At 41.1% G+C, this 20,326-nt stretch overlaps 1 protein-coding gene and 1 pseudogene across 2 annotated transcripts in view; one reads left to right on the plus strand and one right to left on the minus strand.

Annotated features, from left to right (window-relative positions):
- The window catches only part of invs (inversin), a 32,342-nt gene that overhangs the window by 5,785 nt on the left and 6,231 nt on the right, over window positions 1-20,326 (minus strand). For both annotated transcript variants that reach the window (XM_014996040.2, XM_014996041.2), the window contains exons 3-14: window positions 13,449-13,548; window positions 11,748-11,914; window positions 10,094-10,267; window positions 7,535-7,702; window positions 7,253-7,433; window positions 5,039-5,148; window positions 4,758-4,929; window positions 2,779-2,934; window positions 1,792-1,913; window positions 700-807; window positions 512-618; window positions 231-440 (exon numbers count right to left, since the gene is read on the minus strand). In XM_014996040.2, the coding sequence (XP_014851526.2) occupies window positions 231-440; window positions 512-618; window positions 700-807; window positions 1,792-1,913; window positions 2,779-2,934; window positions 4,758-4,929; window positions 5,039-5,148; window positions 7,253-7,433; window positions 7,535-7,702; window positions 10,094-10,267; window positions 11,748-11,914; window positions 13,449-13,548 (1,775 nt within the window). The remainder of the gene's footprint in view (window positions 1-230; window positions 441-511; window positions 619-699; window positions 808-1,791; window positions 1,914-2,778; window positions 2,935-4,757; window positions 4,930-5,038; window positions 5,149-7,252; window positions 7,434-7,534; window positions 7,703-10,093; window positions 10,268-11,747; window positions 11,915-13,448; window positions 13,549-20,326) is intronic.
- On the plus strand, window positions 18,476-19,521 carry LOC148155042 (uncharacterized; annotated as a pseudogene).

The raw sequence follows: 20,326 nt of genomic DNA on the forward strand, positions 1-20,326 counted from the left end.
CAAAGACTAAAACTACAATGAGGGACAAACAGGCAGGAAGAGACACCGTCCTCTGGAAGAGTCAACAAATACATAGAAAGATGAATGGATTTCGAGTTGATTTTGTGCTAAGAGTGACACAAGGGACGATGAAACTGCATCAGTAGTTAGGAATCAGTGTACAGGTGGGGGCTGCTCAGAGAGAAAGCATCTTCAAATATGCTGTGTGCTGCTGTGTGCTCCTCTCTCACTTGGCTGCGTCCTTGCGCAGCTGCTCGTGTCGCATGAGGAGCTGCTTCCTTTCCCTGAAGGCCTTTCGGACGGTGTAGCCCTTGTAGACGGCCTGGATGGTGGCAGCGGCGATGTCCTGGATGGCGGCGATGGACAGAGCGCCGTGCTCCAGCATGAACTGGGTCACCTCGCTGTGCCCCCCCAGCAGAGCGTAGTCCAGAGGCGTATATCTGCGCAACACAAGCAGCGTTAGTCTTATAGCCGTCTGCCTGGCCTCGGCTCCAACGGGCCCCCTCCTCACCTCTCCTCGGTGTGCTCCATCTGGTTGGGGAAGGCGTTGTAGCCCAGGAGCAGCTTCACAGCATCCAGGTACCCGTTGTTGCAGGACCAGTGAAGCGCAGTTCTTCCCTGTGCTCCCACAAAGAAGAAACTCGGTTCATATGACCTTCTTTTAACCCAAATCAAACACATGTGCAAGCGTGTCTTCACCTCCTTGTCCTGAATATTTGGGTCAGCGTTGTTTTCCATCAGAACCGCCATGCACGTGATGTAACCACCGTATGCAGCGCACTGCAACGGTGTGCGTCCTGCGTGATCCTGCGGCCGGACAAAGAAACGGCTCATTCTATGCTTCAACTCAAACCTTTATGAAAGCCAGACGTTCTTGTGATTGATAACAAACTTTACGCTTCTTGAAGGTTTTTAGCAATATTTATTTGAACAGTAACTGCTTTCTCATTCTTTCCTCTACAGTTTATGGCCCGTTTGAAACAGAAATGAAGTATCAGGCTGTTTTAAGTCAGAATAAGGCTTTATTTTTCATTTTATTAGGTCCTCTGACTCTGAAGGCTTTATCAAAGGGTCCAAAGCCCAAGAGATAAACCATTAGTGTCTAAATATAACAGGCTGTCAAAACCTACATGGTTGCTATTGCTCATTTTCTTACACATACTAAAAATTATACACTTTAACAGAAAATAGTAAACACAGTTTGTATAAAAATTGGCATAAACAAAAAGATAAGTAATTTCTGTGACTTTTACAAAATAGTGCAGATAATTTATTATTATTATTATTATTTTTTTTTAATCCAGTCTGTTTCTTTTCTTCTCAAGTCTCTAAGCGTCCACCGCCCCATCTACCATCATGGTTAGCTACACAAGGTGCACATGAATAGGTTAAAGTAGCTGCCAAAATCCAAAGAAAGCCACTATGACCCATTACTCAAAATCACTTTACAAGATTACGAGAAAGTGTGAATCATGGGAAGCTTAAATGACTCTAATCAAGATCATTTACTTTCAAATAAAGACAGATGGCTAATCCTCAATAAGTGAAGAGTTTTCTTACGTTTGCCCTTTTAATTAGAGGAGGCTAAAAGCAGATGAAACCTCATCTCAAACAAAATAAAACCCAATTAACCCATCATGCAGAGGCCCCAGGATGGGATTCGAAACCAGGACATTCTTGCTTCGAGGCAGCAGAGCTGCCAACTGTGCCACTGTGCACTTAAAAAGTGACAACAACAACGACAAAAACTCTTAAGTCCTCTTTTAATTTTGGAAATATTCCTATCAGTACCTGGACATTGGGACTGATCCCGTTCTCCATCAGTATCTGGCAGACCTCGGCATTCCCCCCCAGAGCTGCCCAGTGGAGAGCAGTGTGACCGTCCACATCAACCAGCTCAGCACAAGCAGAGCCTACATTTATTTGTTTTGGAAATATAAAGAACAACAAAGTTAATAAAGGAGCAAAGTAGTTATGTTTTCCACAGTGACAGTCTCGGTGCCCTGCAGAGATCCGCGTTAAAACACAAACCACAGAGCATTTTATTGGGCGTTCATGTAGTAGATTAGCTCAAAGTGGTGCCTAATTGTGAAGTGGAAGGACGGAGATACATGGCTTTCAATATTAAGATGCAGCATTATGCATCCTAAAAGTGTAGTATGCATATGTGTTCAGCCCCCTTGACTCCCTAAATAAAACTCAGTGTAATAAACTGTATTCATAAACTACATGAATGCAATTTAATCTCAGTATAAAGACAACCATAAAAAAAACAAACTAAATACAGCACTTCTGAGGTTTACGTTAGCAAACAAACCATAACGTGGACTACATCATTGTGAGAAATAAAAATGGCGGAAACTATTTTTCTCCACTGTTCAATTAAAGCCTCAATAAATACCTAAACGTTTGAAAATACAGTTACCATGTATAGCTTCATCATACAAATCAGACTTCTTTATGTGACTGGTCTCCTAAAGAGGCAAATTACAAATGGGAATGATTTTTCCAGAGCATCACTTGTGTTTGGGGGGATTTAACTGCAGTGACACAACAAAGTCAATGGCATACAGTTACTTAAAAATGCGGTATTACTGTTTTCACAATAAGCCATCGTGATTAAACTTTAGGTTCACTCCTGGTGTAAAATCAAAATAAGACACAACGATTTTCGCGGCTGTGATGTGACAAAATGCGGAAAAGTTAGAGAAGTATTAAAATACATTTTGCACGACGCCATAAAAACTACATTTGCCAACATGCAAGAGTCACACCCACCTTTGATGAGCGTGAGGATAACATCTCTGTATCCCATCTCACAGGCACGAAACAGCGGCGTGTGCTTCATGACGTCCAGGGAGTCGACTGTCGCTCCCTTCTCCAGCAGCAGCTTCACCGTGCTCACATGGCCCGACAGGGAGGCCGCATGGAGCGCTGTTTGGACAAAAACGATTTGAAAGTCTTTTAAATGGACACAATAAACGCCTTCGGGACGTGTGAATCACTTCCTCCTCCTCACTGTGTCGAGTCAAGAGCATGATTCAGTGATTCAGGCTCCAGTCGGTTCTGTCGCCCTTGGCTTAGCATGGCTCCAGCATGGATAAACTATTCCCAGCTGGTTAGACCCATGCGATGTTGCCATGGAGATTATGCACATACACAGTATGTCATGTATGTCAAAGGGGAGGCCTGACAGAACTCAGTTTGACCCAGTTCTGTGTTTTCCTTGATGCTATCCCGTCTGGTGTTATAATACTTCTAAAGTCCTCTATAACTTCTGTACTGACTCCTCCATGTCTGGTCCCTGCTGGCTCGAGTCAGCAGGGTGAAAAAACAACTGGGATATACGGGCCTTATTAATGAAACACATTGTCTCTGTTCCAAATGTGATCTCTTATTGGAATAACCTTGAGTCAGACCTGAACTGGGAGAAAAATCTGATGTCTTCTGTCTAAATGTTTGATTATTAATACGTATCTTTTAAGATTTTATACCTGCAAGTTTTTACACAAAGCACATTGACGCACTGTTGCAAAATGAAAGGCCACCTGCTGCCTTGAAAATGCAATTCAAGTCAACAAGAACATTATTTTGGTTTTAACTCAGAAATTAAAGTTCATGAAGTTGATTTAAGAACAAGAGACAAGTTGTCCAAACATTGTTTTTTTAAGTTCATTAATCTTCAATTGTGAGTTTTAACTTAATGCTGCAGTTTAAGCCAAATGATTATTTCACAATATGCAAAAAAAAACTGCTTACCTAGTTAGAGAGAACACATTTCTCTATTCTTTTTACTCACATTATCAAGTTATTTTACTTTAGAATCATTTAAATTCTTGATTCAAATTGAATTAACATATTGTCCGATCACATAATGAATTTTATTAGACATCGCAATGGATTCTGCTCAAAAATATTTAGTGTGAACAGGACATTATCCTCAAGTTTCAAAATAAATATTTGCCTTAATAACACACAAGAGTCAGACCAATGTAACACACTTCCATATAATGAATATAGCAACACAGGATACCAAAATATGCTGCTAAGCATTCTGGGAAATAGTTCCCACTCCTGCCTTTTTCTTCTTTTAGTTTTTTAAGTGCTAACCCAAAAACTGGTTTATTCAACTCTTTGAAGTTTGACAAAATTGATAAAAAGTTAACATGACTGACAACTAACTGTAAGCTTATCTTTCACAAACTCACACATTTAGGTTCAAAATCTAAAACGCGCTAAATTTATTTGACTTAAAGAGTAGAAGATTGTAGACGCAACTAAAAGTGGTTCAAATGATTTATAGTGCTGAAACTGAACTTGTCATTCTGACAACTCTAAGGATAAGATCTCTGTAATTTTTGCTGGTTCTGTCCTTTCTCATATTTTCTGGCAAGATATTTGTACATTTAAAAACTCTCAATAACTTTTCCCTAACTTCTCTAAATAAATTGTTTGGATTCTCCTCTTATTCCCCTAATAAAACAAACCAATCTGATATAATCAACCTAATTTTATTAGTTCCAAAGTACTGTAGACATAAATTAAACTTTGATTCTCAATATTTAAAGAGAAACACTTATTAAAAAAACATTAAAGCCATTAAGACAAGTTCTTATTTGTTTGTTTTTTTATGTACTGTATACATTTCTATATGTTTATGTTTGCTGGCATTACTGTTTTGTTCTATGCTCTACGTTCATGGTACTGATTTAGCTTTTTTTTTTGTCAACCCCATTATTATCAATAAAGTTTCTCACCGGTGCCGCCATACTTGTCGGCCATGTTGATGTCGATGCGAGGGACGAGGGTGAGCATGGTGCGGATGACTTCATCGCTTCCCTTCCCGGCGGCCCACATGAAGGCCGTCCGGCCCTCCAGGTCGGGCTCGTCTTTCACAGACGGGTGAGACAGAAACACGCCGACCGTCTCCTTCAAGCGCAGAGAAAGACAGCAGCAGTCCATCAACAGAGGATAACAATTTTCCTTTGTTGGGAAAGATCTAACTCAGCTAATTTGGCTAAAGTACTAGACAACTCACAGCGTTGTTGCTCTGAGCCCCATAATGCAGCGGTGTCGCTCCGAGGCTGTCTGAAGGAATCGTCCCAGACGTGTTTCTCTCCAGCAGCAAATGGACAATTTTTGCATGTCCTAACAAAAAGAAATCAGTTTTCACATCAGGAGGTCATAAAGTTAGAGAGGAAGAGACATGAACCTGAGAAACTGAAATGATGGCTGAACCACACTGTCACACAAATCATTAAAACTGATCAACAGTGGATCTCCAAAGTGTGAACGTTCCTAGGAAAACGGCACAAAAGTTTAATTTCAAAACATTGTCCACGTTTAATGCCACATTTATTCTTTACAACAAAACTGAAAACAAGCTGGTCAGTATAGGGGAAAATATTTTTTTTAAAAATGAACTTCTCCACAGTTATCTTCAGACAAACCTGGAGCTTTAAAAAAAAATCTATATTTAGACAACTAGAAAACCGCACTGCTTCTACATGAAGCCGCTGTTGGTTTGGATCTCTTGATGGTGAAATAAAAAAAATCCCTCTTCATCTTCAGAGGGATGAAGACCAAAACTGACTGATTCAAGCTTTCCTCCACCCTGAAATAAACCTCAGTTTCATGTGAACAAAGGGAACCCTGGATCATAATGCTGCCAGAGTTTCCATTTCTGTGTCGTTTTTGGATCTTCCTTCATGGAAAGGTACAAAGTGATCAAAATTTGTTTCATCAGAGCCTAACACACATTCTCCAACTGGAAGCTTTTTGCTAGTTCTTTATGAAAAGGCTTCTGTCTAGCAGCTCTACTCCTGAGTCCAGATATATGGAGATTATATGAGATTATTGTCACATGAGGAACACAATCAGTCCTTGTGAGAAATTCATGCAGCTCCTTCAGTTTCTTGGAAGCATCGCTGACCGGCTTCTGTCTTGACGTTTCATCAGTTCTGGGAAATGTCCAATTTCTGTAATGTCTCCACTGTGCATATGGACAATATACTTCTTCTCCTGACTGATACCTTTATGTAGTGAGATCTTTGATCCTTTCTGATCTCTCTGTGCTTTAACTAAAGGACTAGCTGAGATTTATTCCATGTTAAAAACATTCATTAAATTTTGGCAGGTGTGAAGTCAAGTAATCTGAATTCAGGTTGAATGCATTTATGCTGTTTTTTGGGGGTGGGGGAGAGTTTAAACTTGTTGCATCTATTAAACCCAGGAGAACTCCACTGAGGTCTATATTGTCTTAGTGTCTTTGTGTTTTCAGAACTTTACTGCTAAACATAAAACACAGTCACAGCTTGTAGTGGCATCTTCAGGCCTCCTTCATGTCTTCCATGTAAAAATTGTACCTTTACAGAGTCAAGTTTCCAGATTTCTCCATCCTTTGTGTTCAGTTTAAAATATGAAATAATAAAGCTTACCATGACTTTTTGGCTGATATTGATAATGAAAAGGAAAGAAAGGTGAGAACAGAGGTAGGACACAAGGAAGGAAAGGGAAAAAAACAAAACAAGAAATTGATCAAAGAAAAAAGGGAGGACGTACATGAGGTATGGAAGGACAGAGAGACAGATGAATAAGAGGAAGGAAGAAAGGAAAATAGAATAAAGACAACTAAGGATGACAGAAAAAAGGACAGCAAGACATGATTAAGGAAGGATGGATATAGAGCAGGAAGGAAAAACACAAGGAAAGCAAGAAAGGACACATTTAAGAAACAACACAAAGGAGAAAGGAAGGAAAGGACACCAGGAAGAAATATAAAATGAAGGATGGGCACAAAGGAGGAATATATGAATGACACATGAAAGAAAAGATGGAAGGACACAAGGCAGGAAGGAAGACGGGAGAAATGGAAACAAGAAAGGAGACAAATAAGAATGACAGGGGGAAGGGCACAAGGTAACGAGGAAGGGTAGAACACAAGGAGATAAAGAAAGGACACATTTAAGGGACTCCACAAAGGAGGAAGGGAGCTAGGAATTGAGCAAGATAGGAAAGACACAAAGGAGGGAGGAAATAAGGACACAAGAAGGACACAAGGAAGAAAAACAGGTGACACAGAAGGAAGGAGAATGAAGGATGATTTTTAGACAACAGTATCGGTAATGAGGCCTGGAAAACATATAGAAATATTAGATTCTTTCAAACTCTTATTCTGTTTTCACGACTTATCCAGATCTGGAAAACACTCTGAGTGACGGAGAACCTGTGTGGCCCACGTGTTTCCACTCACCCAGCAGCGCCGCCCAGTGCAGCGGCGTTCTGAAGAGGTTATCGTAAGCCGTGACGTTGCAACCCTCGTAAGACGTTAACACCTCAACCACTGCCTCGTTTCCGTCGGCAACGGCAAAGTGCAAGGGCGTCCGACCCTCGTAGTCCTGCCAGTTCAGCAGGGACTCGGTGGGCGCTGCTTCCTTTACACACAGACATGCAGACCGATGAGTGAGGATGGCAGATTTAGACGTGTGTGTGTGTGTGTGTGTGTGTGGGGGGGGGTGTGTGTGTGTGTGTGTACCAGTATGCAGCGGACAGTTTGCGTGGCGCTGGCCTCCTGACTGTGTGCAGCCCAGTGCAGAGGAATCTTGCCCTCGCTGTCTGGGATGCCGATGTTGGAATCGTGCTTGATGAGAAGGCGGACGTGCTCCGGTCGGTTATAAAATGCTGACCAGTGAAGAGCGGTTTGCTGTAAACAGGCAACAAAAAAAAAAAAAAAAAAAAGGCGATAGACAGAGATGGATGAATGAGGCCGGAGGAGACAGAGGGATTGCTGTGGGGCTGAGGTTTCCACTTACGTTCAGAAAATTACTCCACTATGACACGGTCAGGAAATATGAAGGAACGTGCAACACAAAGCTTGTATTGAAGGCCCCGCAGCGGCCCAGAGATCCTAACCCAGATACTGACTCCGTGACGGCTGCTGAGCTATTCTGAGATCTGCTGAAACCACTGTCATCTGATGCGATGATGCATATTGGATTATTACAAAACTAAATACTGATGTCAGATACACATCAGCTCCCGCAGACAGAGGGACAGTGTGTTTGTGGTCTTATCAGGAAAACACAGAACAAAGACGCAGACTGTTGCATCGCTTGCCGTTGTGTGCGAGCGCGTTTCAAGGAAACCATCCTGAGCCGGTCAGTTATCTCTCCGCAGGTTATTGGTCAGACGCCTGGGCCGGCTACTTTCTAATTGAGAAATTACAGTGAGAACGGATTCCTACCGCTTGAACTTTTTACATTTCATTCTACTACAGCCACACATTGCAGAGTGTGTCATTGAGATTTTATGTCATGGACAAACACAGAGGAGTGTGTTGGCATGAAGGGGAGGAAAAATTCTAAATAGTTAGTTAATTTTTTTTCCCAAATAAAATTCTGAAAGGTTTTGCAAGCATCTACGATTTCTTCATCCCACTGAGTCAACACTTTGGTCTGCTGCATCTGGAGCCGCAAATTTTGAGTTTTATTTTATTTTTTTAACCAGCTTTGAACATCTAGGGACTAAAATCTGTTCCCATTCTTTCCTGCTTAACAGTTCAACCTCAGTCAACTTGGATGACTATTTGTCTTTTTTTCTCAGTCTTGCCGCAGATTCCTAATTGGACTGGGCTGTTCAAATGCATGAACACGCTTTGATCTAAACTATCCTGTTGTAGCTTTGTCTGGATGTTTAGGATGGTTGTCCTGATGGAAGAATAACCTGCGTTCAGGCTCATGTCTTGTTTTGTTTTTTTCAGGACTGCTCAAGACTTAACTGAGTTCAATTCAATTCAGTTTATTTATATTGCGCCAATTTGCAACAAATGCCGTCTTGAGGCACTTCACAAAAACAAAAAGTTGTTTCTGTTTCAATTGGGGTTGATGGGGAGTGTTACAGCTCCACACAGCACTTTGCATGTATGCCATTAAATCTACTTTCATGTGAGCAGAGCTCCTTCTTCTACATGTTTGCTGTTTCCCCTGCATTTCTTCTGACAAACTGAAAACAGAACTTGCTATTGCCTTCTTTCAAAACAGAGTTCCCTCTTGCCACACTTCCCCAATGGCCAAATTTATAGAGAAACTGATTGGTAGTTGATCTTTCTGCAGGTTGTTCTATCTAAACTGTGGATCTCTGCAGCTCCTCCAGAGTTACCATGGGCATCTTGGCTTCTTCTCTGATTAAGACTCTCATTGCACAGGTTGTTAGGTTAGGTGTCTTGGTAGGTTTGGCATTGTGCTCTCGCCAGATTACAGATGAAACAATGCTTTTTGAGATGTTGGGTTATTGTTTCATAATCTAACTCTTCTTTAAACTTCCTCATAACTTTCTTCCTGACTTGTCTGCTGTGTTTCTTTGTCTTCATGATGCTGTTCTAACAATCCGCTGAACAGCTGGGTTCATAATCACATTTCAACAGGATGACTCAACTTACTTGCTCTGAATTTGGGGACAATATGAGAGCAAAGGGCTTTGCACACAGATGCAACCCACACTATTCAGATTATGATTGTAAAACTTTTATTTTCTTTCCACTTTAGTTCTATTTGTTTCGGTCTGGCGCAGGAGGAGTCAGCAACCTTTTCCATTCAGAGAGCCTCTTTCGCCCCCGCTACTACAAAATAAAACTCGCCTAGAGCCACAACAAATGATTTTTATGTGCTACATAAAATGTTTTATTGTGAAAGATTAAAAGAAAATATACTTGAATGTATTTCTATATTCAGAATAAAATTAATCCTTTATTACCAAAGATAAAAAAAAATGTACAATGACGTGAACCTTTTCTATATAAATATGAAAAATAAAGAAAGACAGGTAGCCAAGTTTGAATATAGTTATTTTAAAAAGCCTGTTGTAGATATTCAGAGCACATTCTGCACATGAACTTGCTGAAAAACTCCTGAATTGACAATTTGCTGCATTCATAATCAATTCCTTTTTGGTTTTGTAGGAACCACAGGTTGCAAACCGCTAGTCTAGGGCATCGAATCCTGATAAAATGTGCTGAAGTTTACGGACGTAATGTGAAATAGATGGAGGCGGATGAATAGTTTTGCATGCGTGTGTGTGTGTGTCTGGATCATAGAACCTTATTTTTGTCCTGTGTGTCCACCTCTCCAGGCCCGATGTGTTTGAGCAGCAGGGCGAGGGCTTTGGGAGACGGGTGTCGTGTGGCCAGGTGGAGGGGGGTCATGCCCTCCAAATCCTTCTGCAGACAGTTGGCACGCCTGGACAGGAGCAACTTCAGGAAACGCACGTTGCCCTGCAAACACACCACCGGGGTGAACCGCGCTGATAGGAATTTCAGAAATCAGCCATTCTTCTCAACGGCAGTCATGAACCGGCAGCGGTGTCACACACACTCCCACACCCACAGGGCTTTTTCAGCGGCGTCTGCTTCAATCCGCAGGTCATCCATCTCCGTCCCCTTCCTCCTGCCTCGCCACTGAGTGCTTGTGATGAGCTGTTAAACAGTAAACAGCGGCCACGTCTGCCTGTCACCCCCCTCCACATCATTATCACCCTCAGTCCTGGCCTCTTTAACTACCGGGCCCCCTGGGTGATGCATCGCAGCGGAGAGCTCAGGCGACGGCGGCATGTCCATGCCGTGTGCACGTGTGGCCGCGCTTTTGTATATTTGCCTTTCTGAGGATGCAAAGCCACAGTCTGACAGATCTATCTTGTGTGTGAGGATGCATCTCGACTGTGGAGGAGAGCGTGTGTGTTTGTGTGGGTAGATGTGCGCGCGCGGCTGTGTGTGTGTGTGTAATCCTGTCCTCTCCATTCTCGGTCCAATTAGATCAGTAATCCCTGGTCTCTCTTGCTGTCTCAGCCACTTATTGATCAGATGTCAAAGAGACAGGGCTTCCCAACACTTGCATCCCCCAACTCAAACACATACGCACACACACACACACACACACACACACACACACACACACACACACACACACACACACACACACACATACACGCACACACTTCCCATCGCTGAGATCCTACCCAATAACCTATTACCTCCCATCTCTTCTTAACGATATGATGATCCTGCATCAAAAGTAGCGACATTAGTATTATTGTCACATGTAGCCGTGTTACAAAAGAGCATGTTCCTGTTTGTCTCTTAAGCATGACGTGGAATAACTCTTTACATATAAAAACATGAGTTACACTGCAGAAACACAAAAGTATTTTTGGTCTCGTTTCTAGTGCAAATATCTTAGTGCACATGAAATAAGACAAAACTAACTAACAAGTGAGATTTCAGCAAGAAATAGGAGCTTGAATATTGATGGAGCGGTACAAGACATTTTTCCCATATAATAAGAGTAAAATATCTTTCTACACTGGCAGATTATTTCACTTATACTAGTACTTTTTCATCAATATTAAGTAATTATTGACTTAAAACAAGTTCCTGGTTCTTGCTGAAAATTTACTTGTAGGTTATTTCAAGATATTTGCACTAGAATCTTGTTTGAAAATACTTTGTAAGGTTTTGTGCAGTGTAAAAACTCACAGCTACAGTGTTTGCCCTTAATCATTACGGATTAATCAATAATACCCCACATAAACCCTCAGGCTTTGGTGGCAGCCACTAGGGGGCACTAGCTCCCCACTTGAGCTCATTTAACTTCACTTTGATTTTGATGGACAGCTTTTTTTACCATATGTTTTACAAAATGTATAAAGAACGGTAAATGCTTGAGTGAGCTCCACTGTGCGTCTGTGGGCGTCGGTACCTTCTGTGCTGCCAGGTGCAGAGCGCTCCTCTGGCTGTGGTCCGTCTTGTTGACCGAGGCGCCGGACTTCAGCAGAACCTCAGCGCAGTCCAGCCGGTCGGCCAGCACACAGTACATCAAGGGGGTGCGGCCAAACTGGTCCTCATGGTCCCTCAACTGGGGCTCCGCTACACACGCACAGTCAGAGTTAGTTATTCTGCGTTTGAAAGAACAAGTTTTACAAATTTACTCGTTTCTGCTCCTTGTCAAAGTAGTTTTTAAATGCACAAAAACGTCTGTTTTCCTTCACATCCAGCTTCCCTTCACGTCTACCCACTAAAAATGTCTAAAGAATGTAAATAAGCTATGTTTTTTTTCTTTATATATTTCACTTTTTAGGTTAATCTTGAAACTTTTAGTTATTAATTCTCAGGTATATAATATGATAAAGAGGCTCATCTTCCTTTTCTGTTCTTCAAAACAGGAAAGACAAGAACAAATCAGGAAACAAGAAAATTTAAAAAATGTATATTTTAACTGTTTTATACAACTGAGACTTTGACAAACATGGCTGGATGAGCCCTTTTCTCCCAAACCAACACAAATTTAAAAACATACCATTTGCTAAACTCAACTGGAACTGTCTGTTTTATTTAGTTGAGACTAACTGAGCCAACAAGCTGCAGTGAAACATCTCCTGCTCACTGTTACTGTTAAGTATGGTAGAGGATTTGTGATGCTTTGGGCTGAGAATCCGTCTGGAGGTTTGATGCTAGTCACTGACTTGATGCAATGTGATTTCCTGAGACAGAAACTTTTAAAACTACTTTAAATAATTAACTGTGTTTAATGCACTGATTATTAACTACAATCAGAATGCATGTGTGATTACATTGAAATGATTTTCTTTGCAAAGTGCCTCAAGATGACATTTGTTGTGAATTGGTGCGATGTAAATAAATTAGATTTAACTGGCTTCTCTCACAAAGGCCTGCAGAACCCAGCCACAGTGGATGTTACTGTGTGAACCATTTCAAATGTTGACATTTTAAATAAAAATCTGGTCACCTCCACCACGAAACGGAAAATGCTTGATTTGTTCTCCAGGTAGAAAATCAACTGTCCTGTATCGGGATCCAGTAACAAAGAAACCATGGACCCACAGAGTCTCTTACTAAGCATGCAGAATTACAGAAATATAAGCAATGCATTTAAATATAAAATCAAAAGGAAATGCAACTTTCTGCAGCTACTCTTTTTGATTTCATAAGATTTTAAATAATGAGGTTGTGTGCTTTATTTCAGAAATGTGAACTCAACTCGCCTTGTTGTACTTAATAAAGTATATTTTTCTCTTGTTTAGGGTCTATTTTTATTAAAATTAGAAATTAAATGATTGTCACATCTTGAATTTCACAATATGTTTCTATGTATTACATTTGTGGCTCAAATTTTATTCTGTAAGAATGAGGAGAAAATGGACTAAAACGGTTGCTGATCTACACAGATTGTGTGAAGAAACCCCTCGCTCCTTTTGCTACATGTTATTGCATAAGGCCAAGTGCTGAATTTTAACATGTACCCAAATGAAATGTTGGGACTGTTTTACATTCTTTGATTGTCAGGTTTAAGGCTTTTTACACATGCTCAGCAGGTGTGCTAGTACTGCCAGAGCGTACTGCAGCAGAGGGAGCTACTGATGAACGCCAGCGTGTGTCTGACCTGTGATGAGTTTGACGAGGGCGCTTCTATCTCCGTTGACAGCTGCCGCGTGAACCTGCGAGCCGGGGGAAGCTGATTCTGGGCTGGACGTCGTTGAGGCCTGCAACAAAAACACACTGAAGGTCACAACTCAACCTAAAGCAACATACGCTTACTTATCGAGTGGGCAACATAATGAGCCGAGACAGCTTCCTGTCTGTCCTCCTTGCTCTGAGCAACACCAGTAGCTCTCTATAGAGATGGCTTGCATTAAATAAGACAAACTTCGGAGAGTAAAAATGACAGACATTTTAGAGGAAATACATCGATTTAGCAAACCTGGAGGTGAAGGGGTTGGTTTGCATTTTTCTGTAGTCCAAATGAAATAAAAGCCACAGAGGAGTCTATAGTAGATCTAAAAATCACTCCTGACACTGCTGTAAAAATTCAATATGTTAGTGAGGCAACAATTAAATTAAAACTAACACTAGTACTACATATTGAACCAGTTTCTGATCAGATTTTCACCACTCGGCCTACCTGAGTTCAAAGTTATGGTTAATCATAGCAAATCCAAAAAGATTAAAATAATGTTCAGCTGTCCTGGTAGAATATACCCGACATTTTCTCAATTAGATCCTTCAGCTAAAACCATATTGATTCTTTTGATTTGAAAGAATCAAAAATAATATCTCTGTACAAAGGTATCAACCAGGAGAGGAGAATAAACAATTCCTCAGGGAATGGCAAAAAGCACTAAATCTGGACATTTCTCCAAGTTGAAGAAAAGACAAAATGGAAACTGGCCACTGAAAAAGCAAAATTAGAAGAGGCAAATTAACAGCATAACACAAATAAATAATATTGTACAGTTACCAAAAATAGCACAATCAGATTAAAAGAAATTAGTAGAATAATTTTAGAAAGTATACAAGATATTTGTACACATAAACCATCTACAAGAAATTAGAAAAATCAGGAAGGATGTGCAAATAACAGAAAGGATGTAAAGTGATGGTTAATGGTCAGCTGGGAAGGATCTGTGATAGCGCTCCTTTGTGCACCAAGGATGCAGCAGTCTGTCACTAAAGGAGCTTTCCAGTTGAGCAACAACTTCATGCATGTCTAGAAGACATTATTACGTTTAGACATTTATTTAATTTCCCTTTGGGATCAATAAAGTATTTTTGAATTTGAATTGAATTTGTCCAACAGTGATGTTACTTTAACTAGATTTCTTCTGTCTCCCACCAAGGGGTCATCTTAGGACATCCTGTAGGAATGAAGAACTGATGGCGGCTCTTCTAAAGAAAACTCCCAAAACCATGTGGCTCAAATTTCCAAAAAACTTTGTGGAAGAATAAGCTATAATATGCTAAAACCAAACTGGAAATTTTGGGACAGAATTCTTAAAATAAATGTTTGGCACAAAAACAAAACTGCACATCTTGAAAACAACACCTACCATGACAGATGGGGGTGGCGGCATCATGAGTACGGATGAAAATTAAATGAACAATTCCAGCTATCAGTCAGTCCAAAACCTTTAGGTGGGAGTTAATATTTTCAGTATTGTGGTGAATGCAGGGATACATCTAAACCAATAAAAGAGCAACTTCACAGGAGAAAATTACAGTTTTCTAATCTTTAGACCTAATCTGATAGAAACTCTGCAGGATGACAAGAACAGGGGCTGTGGACAAACGACGTCTTCACAATCTGACAGATTAGGAGAACATCAGGAAGCTAGAATGGGCAAATATTTTATTAAATAGAAGAAGACTGAACGCTGAAATTAAATGTAAAGGTGCTTCAGCAGAGATTTAGTTTAAGAATGCACACACTTACGTGTCTAGACTACTGCAGTTCTTTTAATTTTTTTAATACTTTTGCCCAAATCAGATTTTCCAGGTTTAATTATTTACAAATTAAAGATATTTGTTAAATTACAAAACCAGGATTTTTAAAAATATATTTTAAACCATTTGAGATTCCTAAAACATACCTCGACGCACAAAAAAAAAAAAAAATTTCTAATAACTGATGGTGTAAAGTGTGTGTGCGCACACGCTGATACATGTATGCTGGACGTCTCCTCCTGCTGAGGGGGTTAAATCTCTTCCTGGCCCCACTTAACCAGAACCCAGTGAAAGCTGGGTAATCTGCAGACAGGAAGCAGCTGGGGAGGGGGGACCCTGTGTGAGCATGTAGGAGGGGGGTCTCTCTTCATGTCTTATTCATGTCTCATTAATACTGCAGCAAGCCTGGCTGTGTTCGTGTGTGTGTGTGTGTGTGTGTGTGTGTGTGTGTGTGGGTGTGTGTGTGTGTGTGTGTGTGTGTGTGTTGGGTTGGGAGATGTGGGGATGAGCCCTGCGGGGCAAAACACAGAAATCAATTATTGCCCCTAAACACATAAACGCTCGAGGCACCAACTCCTAGTTACAATGAGAGAATTTTTCTGAAACATTTTCATCACTGTGTCTAGAAACAGATCTGATTTAGCACTGGAGATGCACCAATCAATCGATCAGAGAGAGGAACCTGGCAATTTTCCCTTTAAGGGCTCAGATCCCCAATCACAGGTCAAATACTGAAAAGAATATTTACATTTTCACTAACGGCACCAACTAAGATGGACTTTGAACAACCTTAGAAACCAGATGGAGGTAAGTGGCATATCCTCTGAAATAATCCTGGAACCGCTTTGTGATGGACACAGAACTACTGCATCTATTAAAGGACTTTAAAGGGTTTTACTGTGATAAAAAACAAATCGAAATGATCATTTAGAAATCAGTAAAGAAACTCCTGATCACTGGCTCTCCATTTTATATATGGAAGGATGGATGAATGGATGAAGCTTTTATGTAAATACCACCATGAAAGAACCTGGTTGGAGATTTTTATTTTTAAACTCAGATGTTTATTTTGTACACAACAGAAGGAGGCATAAAGTCTTTCCCCCCAACCTTTTCTACTCTCAACACTTTTTCGGACCAGGAATCTTTGAAAATTGTCAAAGAAATGATGAAACTCCTCCAGGTTGCTGCTCTATTTTCTTCTCGTCCCACTCTTCCTCCCTCTGGTCACCTCATAAACAGCGCTCATGTAGACACTGCGTGCAGCATGGCAATTACTTGTCATGCTTCTTGCTTTCTCACGCTCCACCAAGAGGTGGTAGGGACCTAACACAGGGAACATCTTTGTGTGTGAAAAAGGGGGTTAGGTAGAAAAGAAATGGAAGATGCAGCACCATAAAGGTGTGTGTGTGATTATGTCGCTGCGTGAGTGCTTGGAACATGTGCCGCGTCATGGAAAGTGATCTTCCGTGAGAGGCAGAGCGTTTTTACGGCCACTTCACCAAAATTAACCACAAGCTTCTCTAAACATCTCTAATTAACAACGATTGCTCAGACAGAAGTGTGCACATACACGCATGCAGCTTTCAATTACTAATATTAAACATGTGCAGAAAGAGCAGACATTTTACAAAGGGCTTCACTAGATTTGATGTTAAAATCATGTTGCAAAGACTTTGTTTCTCCTTGTAGTCTGAACTTTTCTTGCACCATGAAAATTTTTTCCCTCCCTCAAATTTTTCCACATTTTTTTTCCACTTTAAACTACAACCACTTAGGTATTTTACAGCATGTTGACTAACACAGCTTCGACCACTGTTATGAAATGGGAGGGAAATGATACAAGGTAAATCTTTTCCAAATAAAAATCTGAAAAGTGTGCCATGCGTTTGGACTCAGCCCCCCCTGAGTCATTTATTTGTAGACTGTTATTATGCTGCAGTTCCAGCTGCAAGTATTTTGGGGCTTATTTCTGGCCACTTTGCACTCAAAGACACAGCAATGTTTACCCATTCTTCTTTGCAAAATAGCTTAAGCTTGGATGGAGAGCGTTTTTGAACAGCAATTCTCAAGCCTTGACACAGATTCTCAATTGAATTTGGGTCTGAACTTTGACTAAGCCGTTTTATCAAATGAAAGTGCTTTGATTTTAACCATTCCTCTGCAGTCATCTGCTGGTTTTTCTCCAGTTTTGCCTGAGTTATTTGTTTGTGACAACTATGTCTGAGTTGAAGAACAGTTTTCTCGCAGCATGATGATGTTACTGCCATTTTTTACTTTGAGGATGCTGTGTCCATCACCATGGACACAGCATCCTCAAAGTAAAAAATGGCAGTAACATCATCATGTCAAATTTTAAAGCAAACCAAAAACAGCTTCTGTCAGGCTTTCTTTCAGAAATAGCCTTCTTCTTCTTATTATTATTATTCTTCGTGTGAGAGGAGGGTGAGTGGAGAGCGGAAGAAGAGCGAAAGAGAGAGCGATTGTATATTTTCTATCTTTGGTTTTTTCTTACTGCTTTTTCACTTGGGGGTTTTGTTAATTATTTAGTTGTGATTTTGTGTTAGTTTGTCACATTTTAAGGGGTTTTTGTTTGGGTTCGGGTTTGGCCGTCAGGCGTGCCTGGCTGGCTGGCGTCTGACGACGCCATGGTGTCTGGTGGTGGGGCTTTCTCCACGCTAACGCGGAAGAACGGCGTCAAAGTGGGTGCCGGTTCTCCGTGTAGCGTGGAGGAAGTTTGTTTAGCGGTCAGGGAAGTGGTTGGACATGGGTCCATTAGATTGGCAGCTCGCATGAACGGAGCTGTTGTTCTATTTGTGGAGAAGGTTGAGCAGGCTCAACGGCTGGTCGAGGTGGGTGTCACGGTGGACGGCGTGTTTTTGCAGGTTTCGACCTTGACGCTGCCTGCGACTAGGGTGACCTTGTCGAACGTGCCGCCGTTCATCAGTGATGATTTTTTGGTACAGGAAGGTAGTGTCACCCATAAAGAAGGTTCCTTCAGGCTGCAAATCACCGTTATTGAAACATGTTGTCTCCCATAGGAGACAGCTGTTTACGATCCTTAATCGGCGAGATGAGGAACTGAATTTAAGCTTTCGTGTTAGAGTAGACGAATTTGATTACATCCTGTTTGCAACGTCCTTTAATATGAAATGTTTTGGCTGCGGCCAGGAGGGGCACATTGGAAAAATGTGTCCCGACAGGGCTGGGCCGGCCCCACCGAGTGCGGCGAAGCAGCAGCCTGCTGCTGCTGAGCAGGTGGAGGATCCATCTGATGAGGCTGCCGCGGCGGGGCCCTCTGCAGAAGAGCGGGCGGAAGGTATTGTTGAGGGTTCAGTAGTGGATGGTGAGGAAGCTGTGAAAATGAGTGTATGTGTGGGAAAGGATGGAAGCACGGTGTTGTGTGGTGATGGGGTGAATGACGGTGGTGATGGTGTGAATGGTGGTGAGGGTGAAAGTGAAGTGGTAGAGAGGGATGGTGTGCAGGGAGAGCAGCAGGAGGAGGTGAGGGGCGATGAGGAGTATTTAGGGAAAGGAGAGGTGCAGGTGGAGGGACAGAACAGTGCAGAGTCGGTTTTTGGAGCTGGAGTGGCAGGAGAGACAGGTGAAGCAGAGGAGGCGATGGAGCTGGAAGCTTCAGCCCCGTTAAAGAGGTGAAGCAAAAGGAGGAATGTGGTGGCTGCTGTGCAGGGCAGTAAACAGGCCAGTAGGCTGGCTGCAGAGAGGAAAGAGGTGTCGGACAGTAGCGACGCTGAGAGCTGGGTCTCTGACACCAGCGAGATATCTGTGTCATAAACGAACATAAGAGAACCTAGATACCCTACAGAATCTTTTAAAACTTTTTTAGAACAAACTAAAGGATTTAGAGGTGTAAAAATTGAAAGTTATTTTCCTAATTTGAGATTATTTTATTTCTCTGCAAGACATCATATTAGGAACAAAGAGGTATCAGGTTTTACAGATTCAGAAGTTTTTAGACTAAAGAAAATAATGACCAAAGTTAGAAAACAACTTTGATTTAAATAATGCACAGTAGCACTTTATTATTTTTTATTGTCTTTTGGTATTTTGTTTTTAGCTTCTTACCCAATATGAATTCTTTTAAAATTGCATCTTTGAATCTTAACGGGGTGAGGGAGGCTGAAAAACGGGCTTTAATTTATCAAACGCTGAACCAAAAGAAAATTGATGTAATTTACCTGCAAGAAAAGCACAGTGATCAATTAATAGAAACAGACTGGGTCAAAGAGTGGAGGGGGGAGGTCATTTTGAGTCACCGCACCTCCCAGAGTGCAGGGGTGGGCTTCCTCTTTTCCAGAGTGTTTATCCCAAACTCAACAGAAGTTGAACATGTCATTCAGGGGAGGTATCTTTTAGTCAAGACAAAGTTTGATTATTTTAGTATAGTTTTTATTAATATTTATGCTCCTATCACCAATGCAGAGAAAATGCTTTTTTATGAAAAAATTGGGGAACTTCTTCTTCTTCTTCTCCTTCTTCACACTCTCCTGCTGACAGGCATTTCCACCTGAGTTGTGGAGTTCTGCATCTCCTCCATAACTATCATGGACATTTTCACTGATATTATGATGAATGTTTTTTTGACATACATAGATTGTGATCTTGCCACTGCATGTTTTTTCTACCAATGTGCAGACCTTTAGCATAATTTGGAATACTACATATGACATGTTTTGGGAATTGGTACTCTACAGATAATTAAATTGAATATGAATTAAGATCTTTGCAATGCTACCGGAATAAAGTGGGGCTCAATTAAAAAACAAAAAGCCCTTTTATAATTTTTTATTTGCAAAAAAAAAAAAAAAAAAAAAAAAAAAAAAACGTTGCATCATTATTATTCTTCCACTCTACTTTGTGTTCGTCAACCTCCTAAAATCCCAATAAGATCCATTGGTGTTTATGGTTGTAGCATGACAAAATGAGGAAAAGTTCAAGAGTTCTGAATAGTTTTGCAACCCACTGTGTTCTGATTCTTCTTTACATTTTCCAAGTGAACCTGAAAGGCTCCAGCTGCTG

This window comes from Poecilia mexicana, unplaced genomic scaffold, assembly GCF_051168715.1.
Source record: "Poecilia mexicana isolate PSO_F unplaced genomic scaffold, ASM5116871v1 scaffold_16, whole genome shotgun sequence".
Classification (NCBI taxonomy): Eukaryota; Metazoa; Chordata; class Actinopteri; order Cyprinodontiformes; family Poeciliidae; genus Poecilia; species Poecilia mexicana.